Source organism: Lutjanus erythropterus, chromosome 9, assembly GCF_056507025.1.
Source record: "Lutjanus erythropterus isolate fLutEry1 chromosome 9, fLutEry1.hap2, whole genome shotgun sequence".
Classification (NCBI taxonomy): Eukaryota; Metazoa; Chordata; class Actinopteri; order Lutjaniformes; family Lutjanidae; genus Lutjanus; species Lutjanus erythropterus.
In genome coordinates, this window is record NC_139325.1 from 14,913,618 (window position 1) to 14,934,801 (window position 21,184).

The following is a 21,184-nucleotide window of genomic DNA, read 5'->3' on the forward strand; positions in this document are numbered from 1 at the left end:
TATGCCAAAGCTTACTTCTAAAAATATGAATAGAGACACAGCAACCTCACACAGTCACTTCCTTTCCTTCATTTAATTGATCGTATTTACAAACAGTCTGAAGTGCAGTAAATCTAAAATATAATCCATATCTACTGTACATTGCATTTTGGTTTGCAAATCGTTTACAGAAGTATGAAACTACTGCTGTAAAATAACTTTTCTTTAAAAAAAAAAAAAACAAACAAACAAAAAGACCACAGTTATCATGAAACAGACTGAAGAAAAATGGGAAAACAAAGTCTTTTCAACAACCATGGGCCTTTGTGCTTTGTGCACCTATTTTTCAAGTCACAGCTCACATTTCTTCAGGTTAATAGACTTATTGTCACCACCATTGCAGACAGCTCTTATACACATCAGAAGTCTTTGGGGTGGGGGAGAAAAAAAAAAACTATGGTTTGGAGTGCAAAACTGCGTTTGGCAGAGTACTGAAGCCCACCATATACATTTATACAGATATGCACATTCCTCACTCTGTAAATCTTGTGTTCTACTCATAATGTGTTTTGCTTTGTACATCTTTCAGTTTTTTTAATACTCATCTGAGTCTTAAAAAGAGAAATCACTGAGAATGTTCCCTTTTCACACAACTTACTTACATCATACTGCAAAACAAATGTATCAAAGATTAACACCAGCACAGTACAGAGTTTAGATACATTTTCTGTAATTCAAAGTCTCCACAAACCTCAACAGGTTTCCAACTTAATCAGGGTTTCAAATACAGGGAAGTGTATGAAGCCTATTCAATGAGTCTGTCAGATTCAGTCCTACAGAAAAAGCTTCAACAATGCACAGCCTTACATCTACATGATCCCTTTGCAGCTCAGAAAAGAAAACAACACAACAGACATTGTCTGACAGCAGTTCTGAGAGAATTAAATGTGATAACAGGCAGATTTAAGGAGGCTTGCTTAAGTCGTGGAATTTCAGTGAAATCATTAATAGCTGCACCTTTTGTGGTGCCAGTGAGGGTGGAGTGTATTTCAGAAGCAAGACATTTTTAGATTAAAATAATAATTTCCTCTAAAATCTAAATACTGTGTATCTTCATTCTGAAAGATGATTCCGTAAAGCACTGGTAGATTGACAGCCTGCTTCAATATTAATCCATTAGGACTTAGATGAAAATCAAAACTTGTCACAGAAGAAACATATGTCAAAGATTTCATTTGGTAGCTGTTCAAATTTGGAACAAAATCAGTTATTATCCTACAGTTACTGTATATCTGTCTCCATCACAGTACAAAAACAATCACATCAAGTCCTCATTCCTTGACATCTCCTTCACACGATCATGAGACATACATGGGACTACATACCTTGTATACTTTACAGCGATCAAATGTAAAAAGACTTGCATTGGAAGGAGTACAGTTTTACAAATTTGAGTATTATGCTGTGGCCCCAGTGATCTCTGGCCACAGTGAGTGGAGAAAGAGGCCCTTTGAGCCCTATTAGGTTTATTATGATGAGATGCAGGTACAGGCAGGCGAAAGATGCCCACACACTGATCTGCAGACACAGGCACACGCTGTTTGATGTGTGTATATACGCACACACACAAATAAAACTGCTTGTATGCATGCTTGCACACATTTATGCATGTGCATACAAGGACACACACGGACAACTATTTGTTCTGCTGAGGGTCTCTCATCAACTTTTCCTCTGCAATGTCAGATATGTTCACCAACGCAGTGTGCAGAGGCAACTTCAGAGTCTGTACCTCAAAAAGGCCTCCTCTGGCCTTAGTTCCCACAACGAGCAGGTCCAGTCCAGCCTAGAGGAGTGGTCTTATCAACTTAAGGCAGGTCAGGTGGTAGCTATGTGGCAGGGTCGGAGAGTCTATTCATTCATCCATTTGTTTATTTTCCATCCAATTACACACTGATAATCTATTCTCTTATTGAAGTTCTTCTCAATAGGGCTTGGTCCACCCGGAATTGGGAGGGCTCCTGGGAGTGCAGATTCCAATTGAGGATGAGCTGGATGCAGCAGATTGTCCCTCCCAGAACATGGCATCGCTGGGTTTGGGGGGGCTGGGGAAGGAGCGCGAGCTGTCATCCAGGGAGGCCTGGTTCAGGGGAGGCGGGGGCAGGACGACGGAGCCGGTGTCGCTGCCGACAAGAGCCTCTCCAGAGCAGCTTTGGGAGGGCCAGGGCCCATTGTACCAGCATTCCTCCCTCAGACTGTCCGGGAGCAGGGTGCCTGACGGCCCGCCGGCAGGGGGGCCGGGACGGCCGGAGCATGAGGGGAGTGGGGGGGCACTAGGGGGGCGAGGCACCGATGCCCGAGGGACTGTATGGTTGTTGTTCTTTTCCACATCGTCCAGACACTGGATTGGAACTGTTGAGGCACCTAGAGACAGAAAGGGAGAGGTGGGGGTATAGATGGGAAGGAACAAAGTGAAGGATAAGGGGAAGAAAAAAGTTAGTATGGTTGCTGAAATTCTTGAAAAATTAGCACAGATTGTCAGTACTGGAAGCTGAAGCATCAGTATCAATATATGCATTTTGTTTCCTAAATATTTTTTGAATAATCTGGGTGTCCTTCATATTGGTATTGATATGACTTAAGTCACTAATTTAAATATTCATTCATCATGTTATGACATAGAAACATGCTGATACAACTTGATGTAGCTTTGACAGAGGGCCAGCAAGCTCTACTATGAGGAAGAGATTAATGAGTGATTAGATATATTGCGTCTAAATCCAGGGTCACAGAGGTAGCTCTCTTTTAAACCTGGCTGTATCGCCACGGTAACATGCTGAATACATAACCTGGCTTGCGGCAGGTTATCACCTGTAAAGAGTGCCATTCTTGGACTAATTCTTTTCCTGAGGATGTTCTTTATGAACGATATATATACACCAATCAGGCATAACATTATGACCACTGACTGATATATTAGGCAGCAAGTGAACATTTTGTCTTCAAAGTTGGTGTGTTAGAAGCAGGAAAAAGGGCAAGCGTAAGGATTTGAGCGAGTTCGGGGGGATCAAGACAATATTAGGCGGGTGGACATAATGTTATGCCTGATCGGTGCATACCTATGTTGCCATGGGAATCTACTCGCATTCAGTTGGTGATATAGAAAATATCTTATCTCCTGTTTGCTTCAGGTCATATGAACACTTAAAATTTTACGCAGTATATCATCCATACACTAAAAGAATGATGAAGCAACTTTTGACCCATTTGAATGAATATGTTTGAGTCGGTTTTACACTGCAGCTCAAATACGTAATATGTGTTTTATATTCTTTATAGCTCAATCCACTTTGTGAAGAAGAAGAGCCAAATGATGCCCCAAACTCCCCCTTTTAGCCTGAAGAAAAAAGCCTAGGTTAACATAGAAAGTTGGTAACTGCAGTCATGATACCCATTATCTCTGATGGGGGTTTTAGGTTGTCGAGCCAGCTCATGCTAAGAAAGCCTTGCTATGTCAAACTTGCTTCATAGTGCAGCTCCTCAGTATTGAAATCTGTGCATTGCAAGAAAGTGATGCTGAATGCTCAGTCACATTCTTGTTTTTTTTTTACTCATTCTTTTTCATTTCCAGATTAACACATGTACTTTTGTTTGTTTCGTACTATATTTTATTTAGACAAAGTTCTTGTATGGCTGAGAAGAAAGATCACAAAATATTCTTGCTGACATACCGAAGGATAATTACATTAAAGCTATTGAATACATATCTGCAATATTAAAAGCTATATGTCAAAAATGGATATTATTTAACATTTACTTTTTAGATTTTAGTTCATTTCTATTATCAATCACCATTAGACAGACAGGACACACAAGAGGGCAATCTCTTTTGTGATTTCAGTAAGACTGAAGATTAATTTTATTCAATTTTTCTGTGTATAAGCTGGTGAGTGTGTGTGCGTGTGTGTGTATGTGTGTGTGCGTATAGCTACATCATGTCTGTCTGTAAAATCCAGTTGACAGCTTAAATAAAGTCATCTTCTTATTCCCCCAATAACTGGAGGAGATCTCTTTTTACATTTGGCACAATCACACCTCTGTACATGTTTACACGTGGATTAAACTTAGGTTTCTAAAGAGATTTAAAAATTCCAAGGTGTGTTCAACAGAGCCTTTTGATCCCTGACTAGATAATAGGCCTCATAGTGTAAAAACAGAGCAGTGAGGTAAAATCTCACACTGTGCAGCAGACAGCTACACGTTGTACAATAAAACCCTCTGCACCATGGAAATATCACCGCATGTGAATCAGTAAATACCCAAAATGATAATTAGGTTTTGTTCACCAGAACAGAATCAGATGTCCTAATCTCTCTCTCTTGCACACACACACACCCACACCCACACACACACACACACACCCACACCCACACACACACACACACACCATTTCTTTGCTATCAAATCATTGTCTTGAGCGAATAATAAAGTTTAAATGAGTATCTCCTCCCGCTCTCTCCATCTACACATCATCTCTCCATCCATCCCTCCCTGCTCCTTTTCCATGAGAGGGTCTCCTGAGTCTAGGATTTGAATAAAAGTGATTCCAAAGGAGGAACATTAGAAGAATACAGATGCACAATATGACTGAATAAATACATAGCTCACTCTCATCCCCCCTCCCTCGTCCTCTCTCCCTTTCTTCGCCACTCTTGCTTTCCTTATTTCTCTCCATCAGTCTCATCTAAGTTACAGGATTACCCTCTTATTCAGTGGAATAAATAGGCCAAGATTTATTTTCTTGCCATATTTCGTTCTAATTTTCACTTCCCAGCCTGCTCTTCTCACACTCCGGGGGAATTGACAACAGAGGTAATCTCTCCTGGGGTAGAATACATCATCACAGAGGGATTGGAGAGGAGGGACAGAGCATTTCATGATGTCCTTTATCAAAGTGTTTGAGTACTTCGATAATATCCACAGTCTTATCACACCCTCATACAAACTGCAACAAGGAGCAGCAGGAGAAATCTTCTCAGTGAGTAGTACTTCTTCAGAAAAGCCTTCCTTTAACTTAAGAGAGGCAGCAGTAGTCCTCCTCTTTCGTTTGATGTCAGCCACATTAGTGCCTGAGCAGAGAGGTGAGGTCTGAATTTCAGCCACGAGACTACCATAAATCTGACACTGCCTAACATTCAGGTTAAAGACACGTTTTCAATTTTCAATTTTCAGAGATAAGCGTATATATATATGCTACTAACATTTGTCAGTGTATTATTTCAATCCTTCAGGTTGTTATAAACACTCATTGTAGTTGCAGAGTAGTCTCTAACTGCAGTATTATCTTATTTTATCATTTCCCCTCTCTGTTTTATCATTCAGTTTCAAGTATACAGGCTCTATAATCATCTCCTGTAATCTGTTTGTCAACAAAGTCTTTCAAATTGAAGTATTTTGTAGTATTTTGAAGTATTCCTCCTGCCTCCTTCTGCCCGCACTCGGGGAAGCTTGGACAGGCTGCAGGAACACTACAGGAGCACCAGACATGCGCAACATTGTAATTTGAAAATAACAAGTGATGACAAGTACTCCACTGCAAGTTGATCAGCAATTTAAAACTGCCAGCTGTCTGTCAATGCAAAGCTAAGCCCGTTATCCTGAAAACAAAGGAACCACTGCTCTGAAAATACACACATTTGGAGTTCAGCGGCTGCCTATCTTATTGCCTGCCAGACTTCACTGATATATTACTCAATTTAACTGTTCTAAACATCTACTCCTTCTAAAAGATTACTGAAGATTTGCTACAGCTCATAAACAGATACTTTTACTCATTTTAACGTTCTACAATAATAAACAAAAGCAGTTTTTCCTGTCCAAAATTTCAAAGGGGACACCGGGGGGCTGTAGCTTTGTTGTCAGAGAAATGAGCATTTCATTGTCATTTTAGGATTTAGTACAGTAAATAAATGACAGATTTCTCCTTTAAGCGACTGCAGACAGCTCCTCTAGAGAGCACGCACTGCTTGATAATTCAATGGTATGAGAAAAAATTTGTGCTGAGAATAAAGAAATAAGGCTGGAATCAGATCAGCAACTGACAAAACACAGACATTCAAAAGTAGAGGTACAATTACATTTATGAATATGACACTTGTATAAGCAAAGTTTATAAATGTTAATGTATTTTCATCAGAAAAATAACAAAATAAAAGCACAGAAATATAAGATAATGGACAAACATTAAGGTATGTATTCATCTGTGCTGCATGGACTTTTTTGAAGCTTTGATATCTATTGAATTTAATGCCGTATAACTTATTTAGTATTCTGGAGGGTTCTGTTGGTACCTGTAGGATTTATTTATAGGGACCTACTTGAATGAATGTATGCTGCCTTGATAAATTTGATTATTGTTATTTAACATACAAATATGTTAATGAATTGTTTGCCTTGTTGTATCTATTATGTAGGGTTCTATTTATTTATGGATGCTGTCTTTCACTTGCCTTGTAAAGGTTCTTTTAAATTCAAATTCAAATGTAACCTGCAAAAAATGGGAATGTATTATTCAGATTTTTTCGAGAATGTGTTTCAACCATTTGGGGCTTTAAGCGTTAAGCTTTACCCATTTAATGTGAATACTTTGGGATACATATATAATTACTATTATACACAGTGCTTTATTATTACATTTCTAGCTCTTTTCTAAAACAAACGGTTTGCCTAGTACCTGGTACTGAAAACTTTGCAAAAAAACGTAATATTGTTACACAGTGTGCGGGAGTTTTTTTTGCAACTTTTTGGTCCAGTTTTCCATCTTCTTCACCCCTGTGTCATCAAATCGATGTGCAAAGTGTTTTTTCACAAACATTCAAAGGAAGAGTGCTTAAAACAAAAGAAAAAAAAATTACCTATGCCCTTAAGATAAAAGTAAAATTGCCAATTGTTTTTATGCTAGTCTGGAAGACATAAGGAAATTGAAATAAAGATTTCTGCACTCACTGCATCTCAGTAGCAACCTGTGAGAATCTGCTATAAGGGAATACATGGCATGCTCCTCCTGCTGGGGACGTGTGAAAAAGCAGAAGGGGAGCAGTGCTGGTGGGTTATCATCACATGTACTGACACAAACCCAGAAATTAAAGATGAAATCATTTGCAACAACAATGGCACAACCCAGAGTGTGCCCATATGTTTGTGTGTGTACCTCACCTTGTCTTGTCTCACTGACAAGTGGCCTGAGTTTCCTAATCAGGCCTGTTTGGTGCTTCAGCTCTGAATGGAGACGAGTGACCTCGCAGCACAAAGCCTCGTATGTCTGCTGCATGTTCCTCTGCCTACACAAGAACACAACAGTTCATTTAAACATTTCTGCTTACACAATCAACTATAAGATCATAAATGATGTGTCATACCATGCCATTCAAATATCCTTGATATTACTGTATTTACTCAAAAAGGAAACATTTTGTGCAATTATCCTTGTTCTTAAACTCAAGAAATATTTGATTTCACTTGTTTGTTGAATTTTACAGACATGAATTTGATCAAAATTTGTACAACATATGATCATAGCAACCTAAGCTGTTTAATAACTAACCTGGAGAAGCTTGATAATTGAGCGACTTCGATGTGATAAGTCTAATGCTGCAATATGGTTTGATTCTTTGCCAGCTGTGCAGGTTTAAGGCTACAGAGAAGTTCCACAGGTGCTATCCAGAATCACTTCACAGCAATAGCTTACATTACTTGAATACATTTAAGCTATATTTCTGAGATTTGCAGGGGAAAAACGGTAATGGTAATGCCATTCCTGACAGAAATAGAACAAACTGTATTGATGGTTTACATGCTAAACCGCCCAGCTGCAACAGCTGCATTACAACCCAACAACATGGTACATGAACAAGGTAAAAATGAAAAACAAAAAAGTGGTGGTATTTGAGGCAACACCTACAAACTGGCCAATCCACACCTTATGTAAAGATGCTAAATCTTATCAACACTTTGCCTTAACTTCAAACACCTGCTTAAAACAGCAAAAAAAAAAACATGAGGTGAAAAACTGAGAGAAAAACTAAAGCTAAAAACTAACACCGTCTGAAAACTGCTGACACGTGAAACAATTAGAATGCACCACAAATAGAACTGTTTTCATGAAATGTGAGGAGATGCTAATTTACAGGAGATTATCCTTGCTGAAACAGTAGGTGGAGGGTGATTCCATATGCTGTAGACCCCTGTGCACATTAAAACACTGCAAATTTAAACTATTCAAAATGTCTAAAGCTGCACCCTCCTCTAGTGGCCAAATAGGATAATTACAACACCAGTGCACTTCATGAAGCATACAGTTGAAGACAAAATTATTAGCCCCCCCACTGAAATTTAAAGTTGTTATTCATAATTTTCCCAAGTGCTTTTTTTTAACAGAGCAAGAAATTTTCAACATAGCATAGGGTCAATATTATTAGGCCCCTTAAGAACTGACCTATTTATTGAGCCATAGCACAGACCACTGTTGTGCATCGATGTGCTTTAACTTTGTAATCCTAAAAGCTTGTAAAATCAGGTTAAAACTGAGGGTTATCTTCCAATTTACACACAGTATAAAAACTTCAGTAAAGGTTTGAGCTGTCACTTGAGAAAGCTTCATGCCAAAAACAAAAGAAATCAGTTCAGATTTGAGAAAAAGAATTGCCGATGCTCACAAAGCAGGCGAAAGATACACAAAGTTATCACAGCATTACCAAATATGAAGAACTGGAGTGAGAAGGATCATCAAGAAATTCAAAGAGAGCCACACAGCACAGAACAAGCCTGGCAGAGGCAGAAAAAGTTATGTATGTACTAATTCTGAGTTTTATGCTTGCAACATGTTCCAAAAACGTTGGGACAGGGCAACAAAAGACTGGGAGAGGAATGTGGAACGCTCACAGAAAACACACCTGTTTGGAACATTCCACAGGTATACTGGTTAATTGATAACGTGACAGGATCATGACTGCGTATTAAAGGAGCCATCCTCAAAAGGCTCAGAGTGACATTCACCATTCTTAAAAATCTGTGTGGGGAAATAGTCCAACAGTTAGAACAACTTTCCTCAACACACAATTGTAAGGAATTTAGGGATTTCACCATCTACAAATAATAGTTAAGACTAGGCAAAGCGAAAGCCAGTATCAGCAACATTCAGAAAAGCTGCAGACTTTTCCGGGGCCTGAGCTCATCTGAGATGGACTGACGCAAAGGGGAAAGGGTGAGTCCACATTTCTGACTGTTTTCAGAAATCCTGGATGTTGTGTCCTCCGGGCTAAAGAGGAAAAGGACAATCCAGATTGTTACAAATGTAAAGTTTAAAAGCCAGGATCTGTGATGGTATGGGGTTGTGTTAGTGCCCGTGGCATTATGGGTAACTGTCGTGTCTGTGAAGGCCACATGAATTGTGAAAGGGAAATAAACGGCTGGAGCAACATAAACTGCCATCCAGATGACGTCTTTTTCAGGGATGTCCCTACACATGTTACAACAGAGTGGATTCTTTGTAAAAGAGTTCAGGTACTAGACTGGCCTGCCTGCAGTCCAGACCCGTCTCCCATTAAACATGTGTGGCACATTATGAAACTGATACTGCACTGTTGAGCAACTGAAGTCATATATCAAGCCAGAATCACAAAGAATTTTACTTTCAAAACATCAACAATTTGTGTCCTCAGATTTCAAACACTTACTGAAAAAGAAAAAGGTGATGTCCCAACTTCTTTGGAACATGTTGCGACATCAAATTCAAAATGAGTGTATATTTATATAAAACAATAAAGTTTAGCAGTTTGATCACTAAATATCTTGTCTTTGGACTTTTTTCAATTGAATATAGGCAATAGGAAAACGATTTGCAAATCAATGCATTCTGATTTAAAATTTGCTGTAGATATTTGTTGCATTTGCAGTTGCAAACAGATTGGAAATGTCTTCCATGTGCTGCATTAAGTGAACATGAAAATCACTGCATTCATGAGCTGTCTTCTCAGAAAAATTAACAGAAAAAAACAAACAAACAAACAAACAAAAAAATCAATCATGCACATTTTGAAAGGGATAATGTTCTGTCATTTCTTGTATAAAAAAAAACAATGAGCAGTGGACTTTTAGGTCTGATATTCATAAGACACTATACCTTGCATTATACTTTGCATCACAGGTCTGGTCCAAGTCTGGTCCATTAAGGCCATGAGGTTCCTCCTAAAACAGAGTTCAGTTATGCAAAATAGAGAGTGGAGGTGGTGTCTGAAGTTTTTTTTTCATGATTACAACATAGCTCAGATCTCCTCTGCCTCCCTTCGACCCAAACTCCATTTTCTCTTCTCTTCTCTTCTCCTGTTTGTCCTTCAGCAAGTTATTTCTTCTGTTTAAGTTGGAGCATATCCACCCTTGCCCTCTTAGTCCCACTTCTCTCCTCTACTCAGTTTCCCAGAGTCACCTTGTCTCACTGTGCTCTAACACCTCTCCTCTGCTGTGTTCCAGTCCTCTAGTTATGCCACATCTTTCCAAGAGTCTGCTGTGTTTTTTGGCGCTCCTCTCTCTAGTCCCTCTTATCTTACCCCTTCTTCTCTCTGTCCTCCTTTTCCCATTATCCTCTCCTGTCTTTTCGGTTCTTTCTCCCTGTCTTCACGTACCCCACTTCTCTCCAGCAGTCTCCTGTTTTCCAGTGTCACCCTCTCCAGCTCCTCCTGCAGCGTGTGGATCTTTAGCTCAGTGCTGACCCTGTCCACCTGCCAGTACTCCTGAGGGCTGTTCAGGCTCTTCATCACTGCACAGACACACAATAAAATTAAAAACAAACACTGTTACATTGCATTACATTGTAGAGCTACTGAACTGTTAAGTCTTGATGTTTTCCATTCAGTCTACAAGACATTATTATGATTATCACTTCAGTGACTTTTGCTGTATAGTAATTGTAATTTAAATGTATCAGTTACTTGGTAAGATCAGGCAACACAGTAACAATGCATTTTAATACATAAAGATGATATATGATCCCTTTATACAATTTAAATAGAAATACAACATAAAAAGTAAAAGTCCAACTTTAAAATTTTTAACTAAACTAAAAATATAGTATTATATTTTTATATTTTTCATTGGCCCATTTGAGTTTGGCAACTGACCACAAAAATGCAGATGAAAGTTTTGGATATTAATAAGAATTACGATTTTAAAAGTAGTTAAGTTGGTACAGCACGCTCATTAGTTTATTATATATATATCTGTGATTTATTTATGTTTTGTATTGAACTGTTTTGTAGAAATAGTTGAAACACTGTATTGATGAACTCAGGAATAAATTTTAGGTAAGTGTGTGCACAACACTGTCATTACACAGTGTAGTATGGACTTTGCCTCACAAGCCTCATCATCAAAATATTTAACCACATAAATCTATAATATCATCTTACGGTAAGAAGTACTTTTCCTTTTGTTCTGCATCATTCAAATCTAAAAGTCATTTCAAAACCCACACGCACAGATGTTTTCCATTGTTCATCCAGTGTTTAAAGTACTGTTCAGCTGTTACAGAGAGTAGAAAGCAACCCTGTTTGCTCTACCTGTACCTTGGCTGGTCTCCATCTCCGTCCTCAGCTGAAGCAGCTCCAACTCTTTGGCCTGGAGCTGCTCCGTCAGCAGCCTCTCACTCTCATTCTTCTCCTTTTTCTGACAGAGAAATAGAGGAGAGAAAGAGGTAGAGGAGGAGGAAGATCAAGGGAGAGTCAGCATTCACATCAATGCACCAAACTCTCTGGACCAGGTAAGATTGGTGCACCTGTGGTGCATTTGTGCAACGCTATCATGAGTATGGTGTTTCTACTTAAGTTTTCAATTGAAAATTACAGAATAATTAGTTACAAAAAAAGAAATATATTTACTCTCCTTTAAAGTAGGCAGTGTTTGCTACATATTTTATCTCTGTGCCAGGGTGTAGTCAATTTGAGGAAGATTCAAATTCATCAGCAGACGCACCAGTTTGTTAAGCTCCATCTGCAGGTCCTCCTTCTCTATATAGATACCTCTGTAAGCACTGAAGGCCTTGTTCACATACTGGGGACCCTCTGATGGAGGAGCCTCTGGCCTGAAGAGCTACAGAGGTGAGACACGAAATACACAGAAAACAGAAAAGAAGAGAGGTCAGATCAATGTCATTTCATGTAAATGTCTGTGGCAGGAAGTTACTTTCCTCTCACCACATCCTATCTTGATGTGCCAATTGCTGCAGCAGATAAAACCAAGACTGTTAAAAGATGAGAGACTTCTAGAGAAGCAGCCCTGTCCACATGTTGTGCAGCACTTTTACTTTAGCCTGCCATTTGTATTAAGACCCCTCCTGTTTAAATAGCTCTCTCTCTATATTGTACTCAATCCTTTGTTTTTTAAAATCCAATTTCAGGAGCCTTCTCCCAAGTGGAGTGCTCCAACACAGTGTTTGGCAATGCCATACTTTTCCAGACCTCCTCTTTGTTTTTCAGACAGTGCAGATTTATCTCTTATTGTTTTATAGCTTTGACTATAGGCCAACAATATTAATGATGCTGGCATGCAGACTCTCCCAAAGGCAAGTATTTTGCAGCGCGCTGTTGAATTTGCTGACTTTTTCCAAACTTCCTCAGAGCATTTTGTGTTTGTCTATAATTCTGACGTCCTAGAAAATGGAAAATATCTGTTTTCATTCATCTCTGTCTAGAGCACACCCTCTCTAAACCTCTCTCCCTGGCTGTTAAGCCATCTAGATAAGCAGTATTTTCTTTTACTTCCTTCTCCTCATGCTCTCATCTCTTTCTTTTATCTTCTCCTTGCTTCTCCCTCCATCACCCCTCTGTTTACATCTATACCTTATCCTCCAGCTGTTTAACCCTCTTCCTCAGCAAGGTGTTCTCCCGCTCGGTGTCTCTCAGCCTCTTCTTGATATCCTCGTAGGCCGTGACCAGGGCGAAGTGGGAAGCAACAGATTCATCGCCGGCACATACTGATACAGGACTCTCGCCAGCGGCAGTGTAGGTCTCATGTTTAAGGATGCAAATGTCATCATCCACTGCCAAGGGCTCCATGCCTGCACAGGCCTACTCTGTGACTGATAGAAGACCTGGGGATTACAGGAAGAGTTTCATTTTCAAAGTGATAAATCTCTTTTTGTTTTTTTGTAAAAGCCAAGACAACAAAATGACTGAATTAAAGGAAGTAACATTTTGTTTAACAACTTAAGTTTGCATCTACTATCATGAAGGATTTGTATGGCCTTGAATTTACAATACAGTGGCTAGTTAAGTAGGTTTATAACTATGTTCTGCACATTAGTGTAACATGTGAGGGGATACTTGGTCATTGATATGTTTTGTACTACATATCCAACAGATCATTCTGCAATCAAACAGTGTCCCCTCGCTCTAATGTTGTTTGGTTGATGACACTTTGAATTTCTATAGGCGGCACTCTCCTCTCAGTACATGCCTATAAAGAGAATGTCGTTTATTTCTTCCATACAAACCACTGCTGCGGCAAATTACAATATATCACTAACTGTGAGCAAGCGACATTTTCACAAGGAAAGAGCTGTCAGAGGTGAAGTGTTTGGAACAACAAATGCAAAATAAATCATGAGGAGGATTTAGCCCAAATCAGATCAGACTCAACATCATGTCTCAGGGGAAACTGATTTTCTGTAGCAGAATGCTGAAAACCAAACCCATTTGCGCTACGTAAATACAACCACGACGCTTAAAACCTAAACAGCAGCACTCCATTAAGATCATTTAGTCTGCATTTGAAAGGAAACTGAGACTAAGTGGCAGAGTTTCATCTTAAATTTGATGGGGTTCACAAATTGTTAAGTTGTCCCCTAATATTAAAGAGCCTAATGTTGTATTATTAGCTGGTCAAAAGTTGCCTCAACCTTCACCAAACATTAATCCTATGGCTTATTTGAACAGTAGTTCAACAATTAAAAAATATGTGATAAAAGGTATGCAAACATCTAAATATTTTAATGAAAAAGAATCAAAGCATTTGCAACGGGGTTACTATAAACAATGTCAGATTTATAATGCAAATAAAATGTTTCATTTCAGTTGATATTGACAGTTTTTGATCACCCCAGATAGAAGTGTTTGAATTTATTTTTTTTAATTTTCAATTTGGAAGTATTTGTATCTAGGTACAAAGGGAATGGATTTAAGAGTCTTAAAAAAAACAACACAAAAAATTGCCATACTGGAGTTGTCCTGTCCTTTCAATTAAGAATTTCATGACCATCTGCACTTATTTATTCCTTCCATGCCATTTCTGTTCTTGTGTCATATGTCGATGGCGCAACTGCACAACACTTGTTAAATGAATGGTTGTTTACGTGTCATTCATATAATGCTCCATTATAAAGGGATACGATAGACTGTTTCTGGGCAAGGGCATATTGGTTATGTGCTTTTGCAGCTAATGCAAAGTGAAACTATTAAACAGTTTTATTGAACAATTTTCTTAGTCCTGTCTATTGCCGATAAGTTTTATTGCCCAGGCCCACTTATAATAGTCTATGTGAGATATACAGTATTTAGCAGCTGTGAAGAGAACTGTTATCGTGATATCTGGGGCAATTGTGTGCACTATGATCAATGATCAATGATCAATCATGCACATGGAATGCTGTATGTATAAAAGCACACTATTTGTGGGGAAAAAATTCTCAAGTGTTAAATACAAAGGTAAACTTTGATTGTGCACAGGTACAAAGGAGAAAAGAGTCTCACACTGACTATTGTTATCAGCGGTGGAAATAACTATTTTCAGCTTTTCATGCTCAAAGATGTTCACAAAACCAAAGCTCCTTAGTTTACCATCATAAAGCAGTAGAGTAAAGAAACCAGAAAATATTCACATTTAAGAAGCTGAATTCAGATCATTTTGACTTAACATACTCAAACCAAATGAACTGATTATCAAAACAGTAGTAATAATAATTTATTAATTGATTAATAATCCATTAATTGTTGCAGCTCTAACAGAAACTCCTTTTGATTCCCTGCTATTGATAATGCATTAAATATCATCAGAAAATAACGAATATCCTGTGTTTTTTTTAGAAGCACACTTTGTACTTTTACTTTAGTGTTTTTTTAACATCAGTAGTTTTACTTGTAGGTGAGTAATATTTCAGTAAAGTAACAGCACTTCCACCACAGTACTATTTCCACCACAGGTTGTTATAGTACTGTAATACAATCCAGCTGATTCTCAAAAAGAATTAAAGCAGCCAAACTACCTTAAATAAAAATAGTCTAAAACTAACGACCCCACACCACTCTTGATGCCCTGGCTGGGCAGCAGAGAGGGTGCAGCTATCGCTGGTTGATGATGTCAGCATGCAATGATGCAGCAAACACCGAGGAGCCAAGTTTCTAACACTGAAGGCCGAAGCTTTTAGAAGAATAAGTTTAAGAGAATAACTGGACAGTCGATTGAACCCATGCAATGGATATAAACCAAGGTAAACACACACGCAGAACCGCTGACTTTGAAGGACGACTTCGGAAAATGGTCTGAAATCGAAAGTGACCCCAGCAGCAAGAACTCAAAGCGAAAGTCAACGTGACTACAAATTAAGACATGAAGAGCAGCGTCATTTCCTAAAACCACCCCGATGAAACATAAGAGCTGACGGCTAACAGGGTGGTAATAGCAACGAAGATACTTCATTTCGTTCAAAGAGACATTGGAAAGCAGTCAGAATCTGGATGTAAACAATCAATGAATCTCGTTTATACACGATGCTAACGTTATGGTGTTAGCTTCCGTGATCTGTGTTGACAACCGACAAAACACATTGTTGGCTGTTCTAAAATCGGTCTCTGGATGAATAACACAATAACTGCACAGTGACATAGATAAACATGCACGAAATAACAACAGGCACAGTGATTAAAATGATCGATCTGTTATGATGATAACAGTTAGCTAACGCTTAGCTAACGTCTTTTGGCTATTTGTGGCTAGGTGAAGCAAAAGCAGTCGATTATTTTTCACTCTCGACTTTCACTAACCGTGTAAGATGCCGTCCTCAGTTAGGTGTCCGCTGGCCAAACAGGATTATCATTTATTCTTGAGGAAAGAAGATCTGTTTCCCGAAGAAAAGCAAAGAGACGAGGCTGTACACCCGCACCGTGTCAGTACTGACAGGTGAGGAAACAAAAACTTCCGGGAGTCACTTGACTGCTTACGTCCTTTCAAAATAAATGCATCATGGACATACAACAGTGTTAAGAGGCAGACGATTTAGTTGGACTGATGACGAAGAGAGGGAAGGTTTACGGATTTAAAACAACTGAGAAAAGGTAATAAACTGACTGACTAAAAAGAACAGTTCGCTACGATATATACGTATGTGTGTGTGTGTGTGTGTGTTTGTGTTTGTGTTTGTGTTTGTGTGTGCATAAAAAACCTAGTGGCACAGACAAGACAGTGTCAACTAGCTAGCATAGTTAGCCAGTTTTTGCTCACCTGCTAAACTCAGGTGAAGATATCTTTCACTGACGCTGCCAAAATAAAACTCTTCATTTCTCTCTTATTTGTCAGATTTTCTGTCAGTTATTGAGCTGGGAAATATAGATATTTAGCTATCTAACCAAAGCAAAAAAGCTAGATTAATTGCTGCAAAAAAGTGATGCAATTTTCTGAACTCAGTGAAATGTGACATTTGAACATTGTTAGTTAGTAACTATTTATAATATACACATGTACAATAACAGAGAAACTAGCTGACAATAGCAACCATATTGATAAGAAATAGTAGGATAAATACAGGTGTTACCATATCGTGCAGCCCCACAGTGAAAAAGTTCACATGAATTAGTTTGAAAATAACATACCCCCAACCCTTTGATGTATTTTTAAAATCATGGATTGAAAATCAAAACGCCTGTGTCACTAAAATCCTACAGGAAGTGCACCAATGTGAGTTCCTGTGGGCATCTTCCACACTTCCGCACTCTCATTCTCATATTTGAGGAAGTTCAGTAAAATTGGTTAATGATTTGACACAATATGAAATCCAGTTGGGCCATTCATTGACTCGAAACAAAACATTAAAATCTCTTACTCATAATGTCTAAAGCAGTTGATTTTATAAATCTGTTTACTAAAAGAGAATACTATTTAGATAACAAGTGACCTAGCCCAAATGCCTATAATAGTCAATCAAGACATACCTGTAGTATTTTAATTTAGGTGCCTATTGTGTGATGACAGCAAGTTTGTATCAGACCTTTGTTTGTATAAGAACAAAATCATTCACCCATTTAGCTTTATAATTTATCTGAGCCTTTCAAGAAGTCTCAGACTATGCCATATGTCCTAATTCATTCTCTGTTTCATACTTGGGCTATAGGTAGGCTTTAGGTTACGTGATGTACCTTAGCAGCTCTTCTTTAAGAGCACCCGCTAAGGGATTGTCTGGGAAACACTAAGAAAAGAAGTTCCTTTGTTAGGATATACCTTAGAAACTTTCATGGAATGCTAAGGTACATCAAAACTGGGAAACGCGGCTCATAACATTAAAGTGTGTGTTCATGTGTGTGTGCAAAAATCTCTTTTAGCCAACATGTCTAATTAATATAAGGGTTTGAAGTGTATCATGCAAGCAACTCTCCAAGTTTAAGAGAAAGTAAAAACAGATAATAATTTAGTGTACTTGTTGTGTACTGTCATATTCACCATGTTAAAATGTATGTTTTGTTATATCTATATCTTGTTATATATCTAAATGTGCTGTTTTAATTACATTCAGGGCCATAGGTGTCAAAAGAGTGAAATACAAACCCTGTGGTTTGGCTGTGGAAGAACCTGGGAAGATGAGTGACATGACATGTGAGCAGGAACCAGAGATCTCCATCTCCAAGACTAGTGAGTTTAACACTAACACTTGCGTATATTAGCACAAAATTGATAATGTGTTTTTACTCACTTCCCTGTGATTGTGGCATGGACTAAGTTAGTTAGTAAGTTTTGTTTTCAGTCCTTCAGTGAGGGAAAATATTTTCAATTACAGTGTAAAGCTTTTCTTCATTTCCAAATGTAATTATTTGTCATATATTTTTGTATGCTCCTAACACCAGTCTTGATTTAAAGTTAACACAGATGAGACAAACTCTTTTCACCATCATTTGAATATCACAATGTATTTTCTTGAATACAGTTACAGTTACATAGTGGTGCCTTAAGGTTGTAATTATATGTATACATAAAATTCAAACCAGTAGTTTGCAAGTCCTCTATGCTGATCCCATCTTGTAAAATTGTTTTTCTTGCCCTAAGAGATACCCTTCAGTCCCAGTGGCATGTCATGACATCTTGAACGGGTTTATTTTTCTATTTTTGTGTTTATTTTTGCAGTAGTTAAAAAAAAGTGCTGTGAAACTGAGAAATTGCCATCCTGCAACAGTGCTGCAATAATTCAGATGAGGAATTGTTTGAAAAATACCAAATGTATCCTGGATGGTAGAGGCAGGGACATCGACTGGGTTTTATGTGCCATTGTCATTGCAGTGTTGTCAAAGGCTCAGCTGCAAATGAGAGACATAGAGGAGCTGCTGGACTGGTGTACATCAACAGACCCCTGCAACCAGAGTCGGTGCAGAACGGTACGTTTAGAGCCAACAGGGGTGCCGATCCTCAGACCTTCCTATGACCATGACTTCAATATTCCCCTAACCTCAACCATGTAGTTTTATGACCCTAAACTTAACAATAATGACTTTAAGGTGCGCAGTTGGTCTAGTTAGGTTTCATGAGGTTTGACTTCTCTTGAGTAAACACAAGAGTTCCCAGAATTGGTTTCAGTGTAGTAGTCAACTGGTGTAGAAACAGTTTTATTTTACCATTTAAGCCAATCCTCTCAGCTTTTTTTTTTTTTGCATGGTCTTTCATCAAAGTGATCAAGTGACAACTTTAAGCATTAAATCCTCCTGACCTATTTTGTGAAGCACCAGTGAGGCCAACAAATAAATAAAACTTTTTCCAAAAAGTAGGAGAAATATTTCTTTGCTTTAAAGAAGTGCCTCCAGTGCATGGTGTTCTGATTTAGGAGCTGTTTTCAGTCAGTTGATTTAAAGTCTCGATAGCTGCGTTGATTTCTTCCATACTTGTTGCCATATTTCTTTGGATTCTGGCTGTGGCTCAGTCAGATGACGCTCCCAGCCTCAGTTCCTCTTAGAAAGGCAGTGATTGGTTCAGTGGTTTCTTCAACTGGAAAGACAGCCATTTACTAAAGGCCCTTGAATGTTAGTGTTGAGCTGTAGCTGGAGGCATGATGTTTTCAGATTGTCCTTCCATCTGTTCCATTCTTGTGAATCCAATGTCTCATGCCTGTGCGATTAAACGATAGACATAGCTATCGACGATAGACACGTCATTGATAGCAATAGGAAAGATAAAATGTTTGATAGTTTCATTTAAATGCCTTAATTGTAAACTACCATGAAAGTACAAAAAATGACTGTACCCCTGCTCATAGACAGCCTGTCATAGTCCTTGATAACCCTGGCTTATGAACAGCCTATCATATCATTAGGTGCTGCAGTGACCTGTGAACAGCCAATCATGCCCTGTCAACATGTGAGAAACAGCATGGAGTTACAACTGAGACAACAAACAGCATTAGTGACATGTGAGACACAGGGCCAAATTGACTGTAAAAAATAACATTTCAGCTCACTGGCGTGGCAGTTTTTTTTAAGTCGGACACCAACTGCCAGAGGGAGGCTTGTTGAGCTTGGAGTAGAACCACTGGTCCTTAGTGTCGAAAGGAGCCAGCTGAGGTGCATAAGAAGGAAAGCACTGCAGAGGAGAGGGATGTCATGTGTGGCATACTGTCACTGCAACCCAACCACCGATAAAGGGAAGAAAAAGGACGGATGGTGGATCAACAACTATCAGAGCATCATTGTGTGTAAACTGCAAGAATAGTGTCCTGACCAACACTAGTACTGCCATAACTTTCATTTTAATTCATACGTTAATTATGACATAACTTCACACACTATCTAGAAGGATAAATCATGAAGTGATGACATTTCATTTCCAAAAGGTCAAAGGTCAACTTCACTGTGACATCATAATGTTCGGCTCTCTATCAGTCCCTCTGTACTCCTTTGTAAATATAGTATCTCAGTGAAGACAGCATGTTTCTCACTGAAAATTATTCAGTGGAATCGTCTTGTCAATATAGTGATGTCTTCAATTTTGCCAAAAAAAAAAAAAAATCACTTAATATCTCTTATTAAATTCCTTCAAAGTCTCGATACATATATTGTATGAGTCTAGACTGACATGGATGTACACTGCAATTTGACTGTTTGGCAGAGACATCCAATCGTGGTGGTAATTGTAGTTTAAACAAAATTTGTAGGTGCCTGTTCAGAGGCCTGGAATCAGGGTAGCAAAACATGGTAGTGAAATAAATTCTCTAACAGGAAACTTCCGAGCATATGAACAAACACTTGTAGACATATAAACCTATTGGCATCTCTATTGCACTTACTGTACGGGGAGGTTTTATTTTTAACAAGCATGGATGACTTTGTTATTATTCTATGTGCTGTGGCATAGTGTATGTGTGTGCATGTTGTTGTTGTGACAGGTTCAGCGGCACTTTCAGGCAAACATAGAAGAGGATGGAGAGACCTTGTCAATAGAGGGCTTCAGGTTTTTGAGTGCGACCAGCAAGGAGGACCTGAGGAGGCTGTGTTCACAGGCCCCTGTTGGAGGACGCAGGATGACGCATGACTGATGGCTACCTTAGTGATTTCTATCACACAAGGTCAACAAGCTCAAACGACCGGCGGAGGTAAAAATGGCCGACAAGAGAGCCAGCAAATGACATGATTCAAAATGATAGGAGAAAAGTTAAAGGAGAAAGGATGTAGACCATTTTTATACACGATCCAATTGTTTCTTGTTGTTTCTGTTGAACATAAGTTGTTTGTTAATTGCTGCTTGTTTTAAGGTATTTCATCAAGTACATAGTTTGACACACATGATTTACCATATTTGGCACAACCTTTCAGAATATGGCCATAGAGTTGTTGTATTTATGATAGTGCTGTAATATATTTCAGGAGGTATTATAAGTTAAAGCTAGAATACTTTTGTTAAGGCTAATGGT

The 21,184-nt window shown here is 38.6% G+C and overlaps 1 protein-coding gene and 1 long non-coding RNA gene across 3 annotated transcripts; one reads left to right on the top strand and one right to left on the bottom strand.

Annotated features, from left to right (window-relative positions):
• Positions 1-58: 58 nt before the first annotated feature.
• azi2 (5-azacytidine induced 2) lies at positions 59-16,222 on the bottom strand. 2 transcript variants are annotated; one of them, XM_084726253.1, is made up of 8 exons: positions 16,068-16,222; positions 12,870-13,120; positions 12,004-12,120; positions 11,598-11,697; positions 10,659-10,792; positions 10,160-10,224; positions 7,195-7,319; positions 59-2,403 (listed from the first exon to the last, which is right to left on the bottom strand). In XM_084726253.1, exons 2-8 carry the CDS (start codon positions 13,083-13,085, stop codon positions 1,964-1,966), a joined length of 1,197 nt encoding a protein of 398 aa, XP_084582379.1. In that variant the 5' UTR covers positions 13,086-13,120; positions 16,068-16,222; the 3' UTR covers positions 59-1,963. The 2 variants fall into 2 exon arrangements, with proteins under 2 accessions (XP_084582379.1, XP_084582378.1); XM_084726252.1 differs by having other exon boundaries at positions 11,592-11,697.
• Positions 16,223-16,258: 36 nt separating this feature from the next.
• On the top strand, positions 16,259-20,926 carry LOC146321199 (uncharacterized). Its single transcript, XR_014771385.1, has 4 exons — positions 16,259-16,357; positions 17,810-17,925; positions 18,568-18,662; positions 20,660-20,926. It is a non-coding gene; the product is annotated as an uncharacterized LOC146321199 (long non-coding RNA).
• The last annotated feature ends 258 nt before the right edge of the window (positions 20,927-21,184 follow it).

Coding starts and splice junctions, on each gene's coding strand:
- azi2 (XM_084726252.1), bottom strand. CDS start 13,085: ATGGAGCCCTTGGCAGTGGATGATGACATTTGCATCCTTAAACATGAG. Junction 10,793..11,591: donor GGAGACCAGCCAAGGTACAG/GTAGAGCAAACA, acceptor GTGTCTGTGCAG/TGATGAAGAGCCTGAACAGC. Junction 2,404..7,194: donor TGTCAGTGAGACAAGACAAG/GTGAGGTACACA, acceptor TTCTGTCTCTAG/GTGCCTCAACAGTTCCAATC.